This window comes from Dermacentor andersoni, chromosome 1 (assembly GCF_023375885.2).
Source record: "Dermacentor andersoni chromosome 1, qqDerAnde1_hic_scaffold, whole genome shotgun sequence".
Taxonomy (NCBI): domain Eukaryota; kingdom Metazoa; phylum Arthropoda; class Arachnida; order Ixodida; family Ixodidae; genus Dermacentor; species Dermacentor andersoni.
Window position 1 is genome coordinate 277,243,201 of NC_092814.1, and position 20,001 is coordinate 277,263,201.

Here is a 20,001-nt window from a genome sequence, read left to right on the forward strand (position 1 = left end):
ATGCGGTATTTACTATGTTAAAAAAGTTTTGCAGGGCCTCTTTGCATTTTGAGCTTGAGTGTCATTACCTTCGTCAAGGTTTTAGTGTTCCTGTAGACTGAGATGTGGTCGGATTGATTAGATGGGGGTGATACGCTGATAAGAACTTGCTGCTTAAGCTTCCATGCTTTTATTCCAGTTTGCAACCGAGTGATCATATTTGGCTAAATGCTGTTGATAGACACTACACTACCCTCCTTGGGGAAAGTTAAATGAATGCACACACAATGTGATTAAGAAAACCATAAACATAAAACAGTTCACTGCTGAAAAGTTGTGAATGTCTCCTATCAACAAACAGTCAGTGTGTGGTTGTGAAATTGGAAAGATGACGTGGAGGCTTTGTTTCTCTTTGGGTAGTGCTGTATTGGAGAACTCTGGTGCAGTACAGGTGGTGCAGGACCTGGCACTGAGGTAGGCAGAGTATATACGATTTCACCACAGTCAAATGATGCTTGGCTGATACTTATTTAAGGTCAAAGGCATCTTTGAAAACACTTGAGTTGCACGTTATTACTATATTTCCTCTCGATGCCTTGGTTTGTGATCCATGTACACTAACAATGGTGTAAGGGTCTGGATCACTGTACGAAGTGAACTTTTCCTGTCTGTCTTGCTCGCACAAGACTTGTTGACCGACATAGAAGCGAGGTGGTTGAGTGTGCGTTAGTGCATCAGCTTGTTGTTTGTTGTATGCCTTATTTCTCAAGCACAGTTGTTTCAACTTTGTTACATCTTCTGTTTCCGAAGCAGCTTCAGCGTAGCAATGCAGAAGATTTCTGATCGGTCTGTCAAACAGTAGTTCATACGGTGATATTCCTGTAGTCAAATGTTTTGAAGACCTGTATGATGTCAGGAAAGTGTCGACCTCTGCTTTTTAACCTGTGTTCTCAAGCTGACTAGTGTGAACCTGCTTTTTCAATGTTCTCATGAAGCGTTCAGCTTTGCCATTGGATTGTGGCCACAAAGGTGTGATCCAATGATGTCGAAATCCTAACTGTTTTGAAAGTGCAGCAAACTCTTTGCCTTGGAATAGTGGCCTGTTGTCAATTTTTACCTGTGCAAGGATTCCGAACTGGCAAAACACCTGTCGCAGGGAGAGAAGCACATTGTTTGCACTTGTGGAGTGTATGACTTGTACCATTGGGTATCGTGAAAAGTCGTCTATCACCACCATAGCATACTTTCCATCTAGGAAGTGTGGGGTTCTCACCCGTGCTCTTGGGACAAAGGAACGACAACACAGTAGTGCAAACAATCACAAGGGCATTTATTGCACCTTTCATAGACTAATGCCTGCAGGCCGAGTTGCTATTCACAAAACATGCCGATGGGCGCTCGACAAATCGCGGAAGTGTGACTCACCACGACTGGATAGCGAGCGAATATGTTAGCCCCATGCTGGATCCCAACGCGTGGTCGTTCGCGCATACGGTCGCGCGAACGCTGGCGCGTTCGAACAAGGTCTCGTGAGACGGTCTCACAGAAGCATGGATCGGCGCATGCACGGAACATCCGCGCCGCTTGCCTACTGGAGCCAAAGAGGAAGAGCCTTCTCCTTTCCGCGCCTAAGTAGCCCCGCCGTTAGGCGGTGTTAGCAGAGCCACACTCGCGCCATCTCTTACAATGCGCTTCAACCACACCTACTGCCGCGGGCACCAGGCCATGCGGCGAAGCCGGATTACAAGAGACGGAAGCTATGCGGGAAAACAACATCAGGGGACACGTGAGAGTCGCGCATCCCCACAGAAGGGACCACAAAAGTCGACTGATACTTCTTTCCAGGGACCACCAGGTAGTTCCATGATGGCAAGTGTTTCTTGCTTTGCTTGGCGAAGAGCTGCTTGACATGGTAGGCAGCTTTTAATCAAAGTGTGCACGAGCTTATCCATGCCTGGAAACGACACTTTTTCTCTCAACATTTGTTTTGTTTTGACGATCCCTTGATGGCCCTTGTGGGCGAGCAGCAGTGCTTGTTTCTGCAGGGTAGTGGGAAGAACTAGGCATGTTCCTCGAAGGATGATGCCCTCAGGCGTTGTTGTTAGTTCTGTCTTTATAGATGCGAATGGCTTCAGTTCAGCTGAGACCAAGCTGTTTAGTGTGGGGTGCTGGATAGCATTGATAAGTAACTGTAGTTGCTGGTCTGCTTTCGTTTCATCAGCGACTTCTTGAACCGAGAAGGCCTTTGGGATGTTGTGGCTCTGGATAAAGTTGTCATACTCATTAGGTACCTTGTCAATGTGGGCACACATTTTCGTCTTGGGAACTGGATGCCTGGAAAGGTAATCGGAATGGTTAGTACTTCCTGCAGTGTGTTGTACATCAAACTTGTACAGTTAAATGAGTAGAGCGAGGCGCTCAATGCGGGCAGATGATCTTGGGTTTCCCAGTATGCTCACTAAAGGCTTGTGATCAGTCAGCAAAAGGAAGTTGGCTCCACAAAGGTAAAAGCAGAAGTGTTCCATGGCCCATACAGCTGCAAGCATCTCACATTCAGTTTGGGAATAGCTGCTTTTAACTGGTGCAAGCGCTCTACATGTATAAGCTATCACTACAATATGTTCACTGTCACCTTGTGTGAGGATAGCACCCAGTCCATGTGGACTTGCATCTGCCACCAGTTCTGTCAGTTTGGATGGGTCAAAGTAAGCAAGGTAGGAGGCATCGGACATGAATTGAAAAAGCTGTCTGATGGCCAGGCAACACTAATCTCTGACCTGCAAGATATAAAATGACGTATGCTTTCAATCGACAAAACGATATCCGATTTCAATACCCGCCTCACTGAACTCGAAGAACATTTCCGGAATCTGTCTACAGTTACATCAGACGTTGAAATCATTCAGTCAACAGTTAGCTAGACAGCTCTTTTGGTTCAAGACTTGCAGCTTCGTCTTGACGATTCTGAAAACCGCTCCCGCAGGAACAATCTAATTTTCTACGGTCTGCCTGACTCATCCCCCCGTGAAACATATGCCGAGTCTGAAAAAATTATCGCTGATCATTGCTTAGAACGCCTGGAAATAGCCTTAGATCCCAAAGATATAGAGCGTGCCCACCGGCTTGGCCGTCATACCCCAAACCATCTGCGCCCTATCATTGTCAAATTCATATCATCCAAGGCAAAAGAAACCATTCTATCTTAAAGGGCCCAAATTTAAAGGAACGAAATTCAGTGTAGGCGTAGATTATACCCGCCGCGTCCAAAATATTCGAAAGCACTTGGTTGCATTTGCAAAAGAAACAACTAATAAATTCTCGCTCCGCTGTAAGACGCTTCATATCGGGCCCAAGCGCTACTTCTTCGACAAAACGACTAACACAGTGAAGAAAATCGCATAGCAGATAACTTTTCGGCGCCGGTCCCCACAATGCCCTCTGTCAGCTTGTCATCCTAGAACCAACTCCCGAACCACCCTTTGCCTTTCCGTCATTTTCACAAATATACGCAGCTTCCTTCCTAAACGAGACCTTGTATCTAACCTTGTATCGTCGTCCGGAAGCAACATACTTGTACTAGCAGAAACATGGCTCAACGAAAACATCAGCGATTCTGAAGTTCTGCATGATCTGCCAAATTTTCGCCTCTTTCGCAACGACCGCGAGGGTTCTCGAGGTGGCGGTGTTTTAGTCGCCGTTAATCGAGAACTACCATTCTCGCTTGTCAACATCACATCTCACCTTGAAATTATGTGGCTCATTTGCCGCACTGCGCCAATAACAACACTAATTGGTGTCTGCTATCGACCGCCACATAATAGCCCTGACTTCCCCCGTGAGTTTAACAGTGTTTTGCTACAATTAACAACTAGGTATCCAAGTGCACGAATTATTCTTTTCGGTGACTTTAACTACCCTTCTATAAACTGGCACCAACCTCACGTTACCATTTCTCAAGAGCCTCGAGAATTTGTCGACGTGTGTCTCAATTTTAATCTTTCACAGCTAATAACTGAGCCGACTCGCATCACCGAGACTTCACAAAACACTGTTGATCTCATTCTAACTAGTCATCCTGAGACCTTAGCTTCTATTACTTACCTGAGGGAAATCAGTGACCATAAAGTTATTCACGCCTCATTTAACATTACTCCAGTTCAAAGGAAAGTGTCCAAAAAAACAATAAAGCTTTACGATAAGGCCGACTACGTAGCAATAAATAATGAATTAAACTCCCTCTTATCAACTTTTGAACTTCACTTCCATCAGCATACAGTCGACGAAAACTGGTTAATCTTTAAACGCAAAATTAGTGATCTAACGAGCAGATACATTCCAAAGTGCACTATTAACTCTGATTCCTAAAATCCTTGGTTCAATAAAACGCTCAAAAGACTCAAAAATAAAAAGCAGCGGCTGTATCGTGCAGCTAAACTTAGACCCAGCTCTTCTGCATGGGAAAAGTACTACAGCGCTGAAGATGCGTACTTAGCAGCAGTGAAAAGCGCGAAACGTTTCTTTCTTCACAACGACTTACCCAAAATGATAACAACTAACCCGAGAAAATTTTGGAACGTGATAAATCCCCAGCAATCGCACGACATCACCCTTACTAATGATAACGGCGACTCTGTTAGTGATGCTCAGTGTGCCGATATATTTAATACTGCCTTTTCATCAGTATTCACGAAAGAACCTGAAGATACCTTCCTTTCACTACCCTCCATTACTGAACTAGCAATGCCAGCCATAATTTTTCATCCAAATGGCATTTCGTGCGCAATCGACAAATTGAAAATTTCATCGTCAGCCGGAACGGACGAAATTAACACTAAGTTTCTCAAGAACACTAAGGACATTTCATCCAAGTTTTTATGCTTATTGTTTTCTCAGTCACTCGCCACAGGTATCATCCCAGAAGACTGTAAGATGGGGAAGGTCGTTCCTGTTTTCAAATCAGGTAACAGAGACTCTCCACTCAACTATCACCCCATTTCCCTAACTAGCATCCCTTTTAAACTAATGGAACATGTCATCTACTCCCAGATAATGCAGCATCTAGACTCTATAAATTTTTTCACTCCATCCCAACATGGATTTAGAAAAGGCTTATCATGTGAGACACAGCTTGCCATCTTTCTTCACGATCTTCATTCCAACCTTGATGCTAACTTACAAACTGACGCCATCTTTTTAGACTTTGCCAAAGCATTCGATAAGGTACCTCATCAACGTCTACTCTTAAAACTTTCCAGACTAAACTTGCATCGAGAAATTATTGCATGGTTAAAAGAATTCCTCACACATCGTTCACAGTCCGTTACTATTAACAACTACTCCTCTAACCATCTACCAGTAACATCCGGGCGTTCCTCAGGGAACTGTCCTTGGCCCCCTCCTATTCTTAATTTATATTAATGATCTACCTCAAAATTTATCATGTCATGTCCGTCTGTTCGCCGACGATTGCGTTATTTATGCCCCAATCACTAATACAGCTGATCAAGAATCCCTTCTGGACAATCTTAACCGCATTCAATCATGGTGCAATCACTGGTTGATGACGGTTAATCCCAATAAGTGCAAACTCATGTCTTTTCATCGTCGTCACAACCCGCATTTATTTACTTACAAGATTTCCGATTCTCCTGTCGAACTCGTTCCGTCCTATACTTACCTCGGTATCACTATCAGCAATGACTTATCATGGCGCGAGCACGTAACAAAGCTAATATCATCTGCGAATAAAAAACTAGGCTTTCTTAAATGTCATCTTAACGACGCCTCTCAAAATGTAAAGCTACTTGCTTACAAATCATTAATCAGGCCAAAACTTGAGTATGCATCTGCCATCTGGAATCCACAGCAAGCTTACCTCATCGACTCGTTAGAAGCTGTGCAAAACAGAGCCGCCCGTTTCATTCACCGTTCATACTCATCCTATATTAGTGTTTCATCTCTCAAACTACAGTCCCAATTATGCAGTCTTTCCCTCCGTCGCCGTATTTCTAGCCTGTGCCTATTTCACAAATTTTATTATTCCCAGCTAAAACAGCAGCCATACATCTGCGCAGCACCATCACGCACGTCTCGCCGAATTGGTCATCCGCTGAAAGTCTCACGCCAACGTGCCCGTACGACTAATTTTCCAAGTCATTCTTCCTCCGAACAGCAAGCGACTGGAATGACCTTCCCCATGAAATTGCAGCCATCACCTGTCCATCAACCTTCCTAGAAAAAGTTACATCCCACCTGTCATCATGAAAAAAAAAAAATGTTTTACTTTCTCACGTTAACCCCACCCCTTATGTAGAACCCCCTGCAGGGGGTCTTTAAGGAAATAAAAATGAAAAGAAAAATTGAAAAAATGAAAAAAAATGGCTTGCTTTAGGCTCTCAGGAGCCTTCTGATGTCATTCTGTCCTCTCCCATACAACATTCTTCAATGTAAGTTCACGCAAAGGCTGTGTGAGGTCAGCAAGATTTCTCAGAAATCTGCCTGAATGGTTGATCATTCCTAGCAGACTCTTCACTTCTTGTGGTGACTCCGGTGCTTTAATTTGTAGGACAGCTGCTATCTTCTTGGGAACGCCATCAGCTGAAAAAATAAGTTCAAAGAAGCTCAGTTCCCATTGATGAAAGGGACACTTCTTTTCATTGAGTGTCAATCCAGCTTCTTGGAGTCGCTGCAGAACGGCTTCCAAGGAGGTGTCATGCTCCTGTTTTGTTTGCCCAAAGACAAGAATATTATCACTAACATTCAGGAGATTAGGGATGCCATTGAGCACTTGGTGTATGGTGTTCTGAAAGATTTCAGCTGCACTGCTGATGCCGAAGTTCAGGTGTTTGTAGAAAAAAAAAGCCAACATATGTTGAGAATGTGGTGAGTTGACTTAAGGAAGGGTCAAGTTCCAACTGATAATATCCATTCTTTTCAAGTCAAGATTGGAGAATATTGTTGCTCCATTTAACGCAACAATGATGTCATCCACTGTTCGGCACAAATGTTGTTCACGTTGAATGGCAGTGTTCACAACACGCATGTCAATGCAGATTCGTATTTCATCAGGCTGATGTGATTTAGGTACAATAACCACAGGGGACGCCCATGGTGTAGGTTCGATTGCTGGCTCAATGATGTCTTCTGGTAGGAGGCGTTCAAGTCCTTCTTCTGTGGCGTCATGTAAGGCAAACGGAATACGCCTGTGTGGTTGTGCAACAGATGGGACAGTGTCGTCCACAAAAAGATGAATGTGCTGGTTGTTGAGTTTTCTAACTCAACTAAACAATTTGGGGAATGCTTCCACGATTGACTTGTCACTTCGATGCTCATTAACTTGGCTTGTTATCTGGACAAGCCCCAGGTTGGATACTGCTTTGAAACTTAAGAGTGGTGCACAGTTTCCTGGAATGACAAAGATGTCTTCTTCAGTGCGGTTATCTTTGTATCTCATTGTGACAGAGACTTTGCATTGAAGTCCAAGCGGAGATGTTGCTTTGTATGGGAACAATCTGATGGAGGTTTTCTGAAATTCCACCTTTAGGTGATAGCTCTTAAAGTCATTCTTGCTAACAGTTGACACTGTTGCACCTGTGTAGATTATGAAAGTGACTGGCACATTGTTGACAGTGACAATAACTTCTGAAGATGGGCCTGCTTGAGGTGAGGTCATGGCAACAAAAACATACTCGTCACTGCTTGAACTGGCGTCACAAGTGGCAGCATGTTCTTTGGTACTTGAATTCTTACTGCAGACTGCCTGTGAATTCCTGTTTGGACCATTGCCATAGTCCACTGCTTGTACCATTTTTTTCGTTGTATGACAGAATCGTGCGGTGACCAGCCTTGTTACATGCCTTGCATGTCTTGCCCCATGCAGCACAACTTGATCGTCCACCTTGGTGAGGCCACTTGATGCCACAGTTGTGACGATCTGCTGATGAGACACGAGGTCGTTGTGGTGCATAGGTCTGTCGTGGCATCTGTTGGCCATTTCTTTGGTGTTGGCCATGGTGCTGTCCTTCCTTGTGCACTGCAAGCACCACCGCATTGCTATTGATGTTCTTTTAAATTTCAAATACATGCCGTTGGACATCCTTGAGCATTCTCCCCTGTTTAAGTAAGTCTGGTAAAGTGAGGGAATGAAGCATTGTATATGTTCAAAGGCGAGACGATGTTGTGGTGAGAATGGTTTGGTTCTGGACAGCATCGACGTTCTCAAAGTTACAGTGGCAAGAAAGTTGCCAGAGGCGCGCGTAGAAGGCGTCCAGTGACTCACCAACGTTTTGCTGGGCTTGACGAAATTTGTAGATCGCAAATGTCAAGTTCACTCACGGGGAAAGCATGCACTCAGTTTCGCTTGCGCAGCATCATATTCAGGATGTCTACCAAGTTTACATATCCAAATTTCCAGAGTTTTCCAGGTTTTCCCTGAGACCCTTTGCGAAATTTCCTGAGTGACACAGAACTTCGTTTTATGTCAAGCCGGGTTGACACCATGTTGCCTGATGCTGCCACTCTCCAGTAAGCATGTTAAAAAACAAACTTAATACAGTTTGAATAGTAAGGACTAGTGTTTATTTTATTCAAAAAGAAAACAGAAGGGTGGGGCGTCACGTCATCAGCCAACACTTTGTTTTTTGAGCTCAAGCTCTTTCAAAGAAGCTGTGGCACACTTCCTTTCCTGTTCATCCCTCAATGCGTAGGTCGTTTCTGTTCACGTCCTCCTTCCACCGGGCATTCGCCCCACGGACCATTTGAGGCATCCTCTTAGTCAGGTGTACAGTCAACGTCCGATTTTTCGGACTCCCTAGGGGCCGCATAAATGTCAGAAAAATCAGGCAGTTCGAAAAAATGAATTCGTGTCTTTTACTGCCTTTAAAGGGCCCCTCACCAGGCCACATAGCAAATTTCAGTTATACGCTGAAAGTTGTTACATGCCCTCTAAAGAGCGTTCTACTGCAATAATTTTTCAATTTGGTTCATTAATAGCCATCATAGAAATATTTCAGTGCCGCGAACCCATGATTTCAGGAGGCAAGGGCCACTGCTAAGAGAGACACTCTTTCCACTTGCCCCCTCTAGCCTCCGCAAGCGAAATTCTTTTGCTGATGGACGCGCCACTGGTGGCGGCCTTGTGCAGAACACTCGGAAAAGAAGCCAGCCACGCACCATAGTTAGCTGCATTGTTGATCGGGCTTTTCTGTCTTATCCACATTTTCAGAACAAAATAAGCAACACCCTTTGCATATGTGAGGTGGCCAAAGCTTCAAGGAATGTCGTAGAAGAATTCTTGCATGGTGGGGTGCTCAAATACTGGCGAAGACGTGCCGGCAATACAGTTCTAATCATTCCCCGCAAAGCTTCATCAGCGGAAGCACTGGTGGCAATGGGTCGCCGCCGTTCGGCAATAAATTTCTTGTTCTCATCCTTTCCTTTGTCGTGTTGGTATTTTTTCCACTCTATATATTTAGGTGGGTAAGCGACGAAGTTCGTCTGCAGTGCAGCATGAGGTTTAAAGGCATTTTGCAATAGGTTCTGAATGCCATTTGCAGCTTCTACTGTTTGCCGCTTCTTTACCGCGTTGCACTATCTATGGCAGCACGACTGCACAAGCGCATTGTGTTGTAAGTTAAAGCTACTGAAGCTTGCAAGAACTCAAATTGTTGGTTTTATGCGGCCCGGTAAACCCTCGCACCAACTGTCGTGCACTTCATGTTTTGGCATGTATTTTATGCGTGGCTTCGCGCATCTTGAACTGTTGCTAGTTGCTTCATGCATAACTGTTGTTGATTTTTTTTAGGCGCGAGGTTTTCACCCTGCCTCGTTTGTAAAGGGTCTAAATCACGCTGCATCTTATCGGAATGATACCAAGCAAGTGCTTCTTTAACAGCTTTATTCTTTGCACCCAAGGGCATCTTAGGTATTGTGTTTTTTTGGGAAATGCGTTTAGAAAATAGGTAGTTCATGGTGAGAATTGCTAGTAGTTGCTGCATGCAGTATTTTTGTTCCATTTTCACTTAAAAGTTCACGTCATGTTTGTCATCACACCTCGATGCTGTCTGAGCAGACTTACCACACTGAGTGATTTGTTAGTTTCACTACGTAGTCCCTTGTCGCATGTGAATTTTGTACTCAACTGAATTCTTTCTTATTATACTTATATCACAGAGGACTAAACCAGGCCTTGCCACCAGTGCTAATCTGCTTTGACTGGCCCTGCTCTGCCTTCAAATAAAGCATGTGCCATCTCTCATGTTTCCAAGCAGCTCCCTTGGGGAATTTAAAATTGCAAAAGCTGGTGTGAAGTAAAGCAACGGTGCAAAGTAAAACGAGAACACCCAGACATTCGGTTTGTGTGTTCTCTAAACTTTTAATTCGTCAATTGAAGCAACATATTACACAGATAACGGATGTTGCCTTGAATAATTCTCGAAGTCAGTGTCACTACGAGGGACATCACAGCAGTGCGATGTACACCCGTGAGCAAAAGTATATGAACCAGGGATTGTGCGATAAAGATGATTTTTTCCTCAGCCTACATGTGAATGTAACTTGAAACTGAGGACTACAATCCAAACTTAGCATTGGGAACTTTCCAGTCTACTCGTCAATTTCAGTTTATGTGTGCTAATTGCAAAGAAATTTATTTTTTTCGGAGACCCTTTGCTTTTGCTCACGGGTGTACATAGGCGTTCTACTTGTGTGTTTACGTCCACTCTCCGACAGGGAGCACGGCGCCCGAGAGGAGAAGGGCAGACGGCATTCGGTTTAAAACTTCAGCTCTTTCCGCGGCGCGTAGCGATGTAATACTTAGGAGACGATCGTAAGCGCGCATAGTATGCACGGCGCTTGTCAGCTCAAAATGGCCAGACCTGGTGAGCGGACCTTTAACGGCTCAAATCGCCGCAGGCACATCCGAAAAAGCTAGGAAGACCTGCCAGTACACTAACTAGGCATATCGGTGCTCGTACTGGGACAGGAGATGGCGGGTGCACGCGTGTATAATTAAGGAATACATGCCGTGTCCCATGACGATTGGCTCCCTTACCACGCTTGTTATGCTTCAACACGTAACATTGCTGTACTGAGGCGAAGCTGACTTCCGGGAACGGGCATTATGCAACGCGCCGTGCTTTCCGAGCTTCGAAACAAGTGGCGAGGACCGCAAAGGCGGAGTGGGTGCCATTGCTGACAGCGGCGAATTCAAACACTGCACAGGACGGCAAGAAGCTTAATAGCGAACGTCGAAGCAGCTAGGCTTAGCGTTGCGGCGGTGGTGGCTACGGCTGTCAGCAGATCTGCGTGCGAGAGCACCGGTTCGAGGCGGCAAGGTAATCAAAATGGCGGCGATGGTGGTGGCTTTGATTAATGCTGTTTCGGATCGGCGGTCACTGCCAAAAGTCCGAAAACTTGGTCGGCGAAGGGTTCTTGCGTCCGAAATTTCAGACGTTCTGATACATTGACTATATGGTGGACGTGGTGGCGCCGCGAAGGCGTCCGAAAAGTCGGTCGTTGACGGTACACTGGCAACTCCTCCAGCGGACGACACAGCGTCAAAGAGGATTTGTTACAATTCCTCTCCGTTACTCGAGCCAGCATTACGGCGACTTTCGTTCCCTTTCAACAATATTACTGCTCATTTTCCCTGATAAAAGCACAAATTCCCTGAGTTTTCCCGGAGTATTTCCAGACTATTCAAAATCCCTGAGAATCCCCGGTTTTCCCGGTTGGTAGACACCCTGGTATACCGGCGTCGATGGGCTCTGCGTGGTCTGGGTCATGCTTGCAGCTGTTTCAGCTTGTGTAGTGCTGTTGGGGAGGGAGCGAAATATGTCGTAGACTTCCTCACCGACGTAGTGCAGGAGGAGCGCTTTCTTGCGTGCATCTGCCGTGATATCACACGCTAAAAGAAAGTTATCGAACCTTTCTATCAACTTGGTCCATTCGTGACCAATATTGTTGGCGTGTGTAGCGCGAAGGTTGAAACTTGGGAAGGGAGGGAGCACGTGTGCCATGGCTGCGATTGCTGGTTGCTGCTGAGGGATGATGAACGGACTGACTGTTGGTTTGGCACTCATGTGAGATCAAATAGCACTTCTGACACCATTTTAGTGTTCCCGTAGACTGGCACGCAGTCTGATTGATTAGATTGGGGTGATACGGTGATACAAACTTATTGCTTTTATTGCAGATTTCCAGCTGAGTATTCATCATCATCATGCAGCCTATGTCCACTGCGAAAGCCTCTCCCTGCGATCTCCAATTACCCCTGTCCTGCGGCAATAGATTTCAGCTAGCGCCTGCGAATTTCTTAATTTTATCTCCCCACCTAGCCTTCTGCCATCCTTAACATGCACTTCCCTTCTCTTGGCACCCATTCTGTAAACCTAATGATCGATCCACCGGTTATCTAACCTATGCATTACATGACCTGCCCAGCTCCATTTCTTTCTCATAATGTCAATTAGAATATTGGTTATCTCTGTTTGCTCTCTGATCCACACTGCTCTCTTCCTCTCTCTTAACGTTATGCCTAACATACTTCGTTCCATCGCTATTTGTGCAGTCCTTAACTTGTTTTTGAGCTTCTTTGTCTGTCTCCAAGTTTCTGCTCCATATGTTAGCACCAGTAGAATGCACTGATTGTACACCTTCCTTTTCAATGATAATGGTAAGCTTCCAGTCAGGAGCTGACAATGACTGCCATATGCGATCCAACCCATTTTATTCTATGAATTTCTCTGTCATGATCAGGGTCCCCTGTGGGTAATTGACCTAGGCAAACATTCTCCTTCACCGACTCTAGAGGCTGATTGGCCATCCTGAACACTTGTTCCCTTGCCCGGCTTATTGATCATTATCTTTGTCTTCTGCATATTAATATTCAACCCCACTCTTACACTCTCTCTGTTAAGGTCCTCAATAATTTGTTGTAGCTTGTCCCGAGTATTGCTACGCAGTACAATGTCATCTGCAAAACGAAGACTGCCGAGATATTCGCCGTTGATCCTTACTCCTAAGCCGTCCAAATTTAATAGCTTGAATACTTCTTCCAAGCATGCAGTGAATAGCATTGGAGAGATTGTGTCTCCTTGTCTTACCCCTTTCTTTATAGGTATCTTCCTACTTTTCTTGTGGAGAATTAAGGCAGCTGTGGAATATTTGTAGACATTTTCAAGATATATACGTAAACCTCCTGTACTCCTTGATTATGTAATGCCTCTATGACTCTTGGTATATATATACACACACACACACACACACACACACACACACACACACACACACACACACACACACACACACACACACGCACTCAATGCGTTTTCGTAATCTATGAAAGCCATAAAGAGAGGCTGATTGTACTCTGCGGATTTCTCAATTCTGTGATTGATGACATGGATGTGATCAATTGTAAAGTATCCTTTCCTGAAACCTGCCTGTTCCCTTGGTTAACTAAAGTCCAGTGTTGCCCTTATTCTATTGGAGATTATCTTGGTGAATATTTTATAAAATATTGGAAGTGGGCTAATGGGCCTATAACTTTTCAATTCTTTAATGTCTCCCTTTTTGTGGATTAGTATAATGTTGGCATTCTTCCAGTTCCCTGTTGCTGTTCATATACACTACAAACGTGTGTCATGTTCCACATCCGCACTGCAGCAATCAGTAATTTCGTACATGAACGAAACTTACTGCATGCGCAGTCAGTGTGGGCGTCGGCCACACTCTTTCAGAACCGCAAGGTCACCATCCATGATCACATCGACAGCGGCCGTGGTTTCATCCACAGAGGTTGCGACAACAAACAGTAGTTTCGTTTTCATGCAGTGCAAAGCTGTCGAGGATGAAGAGCACTATCTAAATCGCGATGGCTACACTGGCGAAAAAGTAATTGGTATGTGCGTGTGGTAGTGAAAAGTAGGTCTCAAATAAAGACGTGCCACAGCCGCGCTGTGAAGAAATTTGCGAGGCTTTCACCGCTGCAAGCACTAATCAGCCTTGAGATGAGAATCGCAGCTTCCACACTGCTTCTGTGCAAAATAGTACAGAAGTTGCTGATTCATTTAGTGAATAAAAGTGTGTTGATGTAGTGAGCATTTGTTTATTGTTTTTTTATACCCTTGACAATTCGCCATTCCGTTAATTTGGATATTTTGTTTCGGTCCCGCGAAATCCGAATTAACGAGGCTTTACTGTATTGGTTGGCCTATATCTTTTTAGAAAGACGAAAATAATTGAACATGACACACCTTTATTTAGCATAAGCTCGGTTACTAAATTGTACTAGTCGATGCCACAATTGACTTCCACAACAAATGCTCTGGAGGTGTCCGCAGCACATCAAACAACATCGTCCTCGGTCCTGTCGAGTGTGTTGAATATGCAGCATTTCTTAAACCCAGTCTAAAGGTTATCGAGACTGGCCTTATATTCATGATGCTAGAGCTCCATTAGCTCAGGACCTTTACCAGCTTTGTTCATGAATATAGGTTGAGTGCTCATTTTGGGTAACATTATCGAAAAACAAGGTTGACCAATATTCGAGTAAATATGGTAAGTTGGTAAAAAAGAGCATTGTGTAAAATATAATCCAATTAGGCTCTAAATGGTATTAGCAAGTGAAGTGTGAAAAAGCAATGGGGATAATATAAGAAACTGGGAGAGGATGCCATTAGAGGTACGAGTCTGGCAAACATGACCCAGTGACATCTATATGAGCAATGCACTGATGACAGTGAAAGGTGCGTGCTCATGCTGCAAACCAAAGAAAGAATATGGGAATTTGGCTGTTAATCAAAAATTTAGTTAGTATAAGATTGTTTAAAAATGAGGCAAGTAAACATTTTTAAATGTCACATTAGGATGTTTTTATGCATAAAACTTTCCATGTAGTGAACTGTTCTGTGATCTTCCAATTCAGTTTAGTATTTCACTCTGAGGGTATTGTCGTCCATTTGCAAACTCCTGCATTGTGAAGTGCTTTTGTGTTTCAGACATCTTCCTCCCAGTTCAGGCATCCTATTTAGTTACATTGAAATTGCATTCCCGCAGCACACCATTGCCTGTGAGCTCATGTTAACGCAGGATAGGATCTTTGCACCCTCATAAAGCTACGGCAGGTCATGGGTGAATAGTCAAGTCTCACCACTTTCTGTAAAATTCCACATGTGATGCAAACCGAAACAAAACAGGGACAAATTTACAGTGTTAAAATTTAAATAAACCTCCTTAAAGAAGCCAACAAACAATGAAAACAAACAGAGTATAGAAGAGATTAATTTTATGTAGAAGTGCGTTGGCAGTTCAAACAAAGATTAGTATCCGTGAACTAAATTAAATACAGCTAAAATACAGTATGTGTCGTGAACGAGAAGAAAGGGGGTTAGCTGTGGGGCCCGATTTTTATTAATCATATCATAAAAAGCCAACAAACAGACACCAAGGACAACACAGGAGAAATTACTTGTACTTACTAATTCAATTAAAGAAATGATAAATTAATGAAATTGAAAGTGTAGGAAAAAAAACTTGCCTTACTGAACATCGGTGATAAAAAATCGTGTTTTGCAGGAAAGTATGAACCGGTAAAAAATGAGCGTAACTTTATGGGGTGATTTTTTTTTGTTCTCGATTGTGAATGTTGGCACCGGGAAAGCTTACATAACGAGAGTGTGTCACCGAGGTTCTACTGTATTTGAACCACCAGTCAGGAGTGCTTTTTGTTCTCTAGAGCACTTAGTGGCCATATGGTAGGGAAGATGGGAGGTCTCTGCTGTTGTGACACTGGTTGAAAAGTCCATTACTCACAGGCACAGTAAACACACACTGGCTGGTACAGCTAGGACTCATTGGAAATAATTGACCTTGTTCAGGTCAGGCTCTGCATATTAACTCTTTGAGGGTCACCATCGTTTATGTATAGCAGCGGAGACAACTCCTAAGTGGTCACGGCCCCACAAGTATGGCTGTGACTGAACATTTGACAATGAACGTGCCGTTTTGGAACAACATAGCACCTAGCATCGCTCTGGAGGTGCTGCAGCATCTTCTGCCACAACTTTGGTGCATTGGTGCATTGGTGCACATGGCATTCACTTTACATTACCTGTATGATATGCCACTGCAGCCAGGGATCTTGCATCAGTCTCTTTCCTCTGACTGTGCTTTCAAAAGAAAGCGAGTCTCATGCCAAACTTCCTCTTCCTGTGTCTCCGCTTTAATTCAACAAATTATGTTTACTGCCTGACATTCAGTGTTGGCTGAAAACACTTAGCCAGAAACACCCTACTCAATACCGAAACTCGCCAAGAAAAAAAGTTTTTTTTCTGCTGTACTGCTTGAAGGCAGCTCTTTTCTATAAAAGTTAATGTTGTAGCAGCAGTAAGAGCTGTTAGTGTATTCGCTCTTTGTGAACAAATGCTATTTGATGCTTTTTGTACACTGGACTGTTTTATTTACTTATGTGATTTTTTTTTCTTCTAGTTATGAAGACATCATGGAAGTGGTGCTGTGGAAGAGAAATGGTCCAACAGCAGTGAACATCAATGCTTTGCTTGTTGAGCAAGACGTTGCCCTGCTGAAGGCTGCAGAATAAATGGGGAAGTTTGTGCAATGGTCATGGTTATGTTGCCCCCTCCCCCCACCACTCTTTCTTAGAAGGTGTGACAGAAGTCTGTCATAAATAAGAGCCTGTGCCCAAGTTTTATCTCGATGTTACTCAGTTCTGTGTTCAAGGTGCAAGCATGTATTCTGTGTGCATATTTATTGTGCCCTCCTCCCCCTCTCCTTTTTATTGATACGAAATACTCGAGTTACCGTATGCAGCCTGACAAAACTTCTACTGGTTGCCTACAGAAGAAAAGAAAGTGTTCATATCTGTAATTTAAAGTTCACTGTTATTTATCCTTTTGGTAATTAATTATTTGAAATTATTTGAATGTGATAGCCATGTCAGCATTGGGAGTGAACACTGTCGAAGGTGTTATTATAGGTGTGCATGCCCTTTGAGCTATGTAGTGCAGTTCAGAATAAAGAGGACCTTACATATACTTACCATTCATAAATAGTTTCCAAATTATGATTGTGGATTTCAAGTAATCTTTATTTTTCATAATTACTTGAGATTACTATTGGCTTGACCACTTTTTTCTTGATTTTTTTCTCTGTCTATTGTATACAGCCATGAAAATAAGTTTATTGCAGAAAAGCAATGTTTCAGCATCTTCTGAAGGCTTCGATGAGGGAGTGAAGTTTCATTAAAAGTGTTGAAGGCCATGTATCTTTCCAATAGCAGCCAGCTGACAGTGTCGACGTGCTAGTTGCGAAATAGCCAGTCTTTAATTTGGTTGTATTTTTCAAGCAGTCTGTTGGCACATGCTCTATTAGCTCTGTAAACAAAACAGTCATATATAGCCTTGTTAGGGAATAAGATGTACAAGCTGGAGACATCTTCATATCACACATACGGTGCATAAGGTTCAGAATGTCGTATATTTAAAAGCATCTTCACTGCTGGTCTTAAATGTGGCGAATTTGTGATTTGCCAAACTTGGCAAAATTACATATGCCATGAGTGTCTGTGATACGCCTCACGGTGCTTTATTTTCTTGGATTATGAAAGCCTCCATACCCCCTCTCCTCCTCCTCCTCTTCCCCTTTGCCCTATTTTTTTTTTGTGCAAGTCAGTTTGTTATATGTGAAGTATTAAGTCACATTCCATACTAACAGATATCAATATCAGTTTAAACATAGGTTGTTCTCTACTTACCCCCTGTTTTGGTCAGCTTCTCCCTGAAGAGGCATCCTCTTTACATATCCGTAGGGTGTGCTGAACTTTACCTCTTCGTGTTTTGACATTCTGCCAAAGGAAAAACACAGTGTTGTGTGCTGCATCCACAAGAGCTACAACTGCCAGTGCTTACCCTCTTTGTTGTTGCTCTAGTGTCTGTAGCGCAGCACATACCTCATGCCATGCATAGTGAACATCTTCATTTTCAGTCAAGCGACTGCAGATTGCAAATCTGAGAACAAAGACACCTCTGAGCTTTGTTGGGGTCAGATAAATAGTCCTGCGCTTGTGAAGTATATGCAGCAAATCTTCATTGTCAGCATTGGAACCCTGTGAAGCAAAGATTAGGTTATGTGCTAAAGTGTGGCTGTTATGAAATGCATTTATGCCATTCAAATTTATTTATATCAATATCAATTTCATTTGTTCTTGGAGAAGTCTTCGTTTGTAATGAAAAATAAAGTGGGAAGGTTTTATGAAAAAAAAAAATGTATTTATCTCATTTTTGCAAGTACAACAGCACAGTAGGAGCAGCAAGTTTTTACCACCTGCACAAACTGTGATGTTAGCCAAATTGCCATGTGACCTACATAGTTACTAAGTATAGTTTTGGCAGATTTGAAGTATTCAAATGAGTAAAAGAAAGAAAAACGACTGCAGCAGATGGGAAGATACAAGAGCATCTTAACTTTAATACTGCTTACGCATTTGAAGCCAACAGCCAAATGTGTGCAGAGGTGATAGTATATACACAAGAAAGAAATTGACGCAAAGAAGCAAAAACAATTATAGTGGATGAGGTAAACAACTAAGAACAACAGTGCTGTTTTAAATTTGTTAGTATGCTGTATCGGGAGGCACATCAATAAGCTGGGAAAGTGGCAGGGTTTCTGGTCTTAGTATTGGCAATGTGTATTAAGCTGTAACAAAGCTGCAACAGAAGTGCTTTCAAGGTTGTATGCAGAATTTAGAGCTGCCTTAGTTCACAGCCTTATGCTGAAGTGGCTGCTGTGACACACTATGTGTTAAAACATTGGTTGCAGTAAGAGAACTGCTACCATTATGATGGTGTACACCTGCAATCTTTTGCAGTGGTGGCACTTATCACAAATTTCAAAGGGTGTTTTAATGCAAGGTTTAAAGCATAGGTAGTGCAAGGTTTGTAGAAACTAGATGCACATGCTGCCATGTACTATTGTTTAGAGCTCATTCTCGAGTGTATTTCTATTTCCCTACTCTTGGTAGTCATGGGTCATAGTTATATGCCACAGCTTTCATCACGTCCATTCAACATGCAGAAGGATGTCTCCTTGAAGGAGTGACTTCAATAAGTTCTTTTATGGTTTCTGTTTCAGTCTGGGTTTGTAGGTTCCTCCCAACAAAAAAGGCTTTCGTACAATGTGCCAAGGTTTGTCTGCAAATGTTGCTTACTTATAATTGATAACAGATAAACTCACTGTTATGGATCTTGCTGTGTATGATATCGATATGGAATATATAAACCTTTAGACGTAGTTCAGACCTAGCTGTTTATTGAAACAGCGCAACAATGCAAGGACATGTTGCGGAACAACCCAGCTCTCTAGCTCCAATTTGCAAGTCATATTTTCAGCTGATCCCGTTATCCTCCCTGCCTTTCCTTTTTTTTTTTCATCGCTTGTGGCCAATTGGTTATAATTGTGGGGCCAGCTTGTATTAAGACAACTTCGGATTTTATTTTGCTGATCCTATCAGATTCAGTTGGGCCAATTGGAGCCAGGGGTAACAGTTGTGATCGTAAAATGGTAGGTGATCGACCCTAATCTTTGACTAGGTGTCTCTTAGTGGCACTCGCACCTCGGCATTGGTGTTCTTTAGGTTAAGCGTGCGAACGTCTCTCCCCTGGCATAATATGCGGGCGAGGAGCGAGGGAGGCCGCCGGGGAGGAAGCGCAGCGCGTGCTAGCTGGTGGGGCGTAGCCCCCTAGCGAACGGCACGCGAAGCGCACCTTACGCGCCCTCTCTGGTGCTGATGTCAGAGCGCGCGCGCAGCTCTTGCGAGCGAGCGAGCAAGTGAGCGCCGGGAGAGGAGAAACAAGAGAGGAGGGAGTGATGTCACATCCGCTCTGCTGGGCAGATGTTCAGTCTATGCCAGGCACGGAGGAAGGAAACTAAGGAGAGGCCCTGACGTCACTCTTTGTGAAGCAAAAGTGAAGCCGGATTTGGCGTTGCTCATGGCGATGCTCCGCC

At 43.6% G+C, this 20,001-nt stretch overlaps 2 protein-coding genes across 9 annotated transcripts in view; one reads left to right on the top strand and one right to left on the bottom strand.

The window, feature by feature from the left end:
• The window catches only part of LOC126548188 (uncharacterized), an 85,891-nt gene extending 69,290 nt beyond the window's left edge, over nt 1–16,601 (top strand). For 6 of the 7 annotated variants that reach the window (XR_008609122.1, XR_008609124.1, XR_008609123.1 and 3 more), the window contains one exon: nt 16,468–16,601. Coding sequence is in view for 4 of the 7 variants with exons in the window: in XM_055063170.1 (XP_054919145.1) it covers nt 16,468–16,579 (112 nt within the window). In the remaining 3 variants the exon portion in view is untranslated. Of the gene's footprint in view, nt 1–10,149; nt 10,243–16,467 lie in introns of those variants that run through there. The other variant, XM_055063171.1, reaches the window with a different exon arrangement.
• A 464-nt stretch (nt 16,602–17,065) lies between these two features.
• The window catches only part of LOC126548185 (aromatic-L-amino-acid decarboxylase-like), a 93,132-nt gene continuing 90,196 nt past the window's right edge, over nt 17,066–20,001 (bottom strand). For both annotated transcript variants that reach the window (XM_055063174.2, XM_050196323.3), the window contains 3 exons: nt 17,907–18,103; nt 17,753–17,842; nt 17,066–17,372 (listed from right to left, as the gene is read on the bottom strand). In XM_055063174.2, the coding sequence (XP_054919149.1) occupies nt 17,300–17,372; nt 17,753–17,842; nt 17,907–18,103 (360 nt within the window). In that variant the 3' untranslated portion in view covers nt 17,066–17,299. The remainder of the gene's footprint in view (nt 17,373–17,752; nt 17,843–17,906; nt 18,104–20,001) is intronic.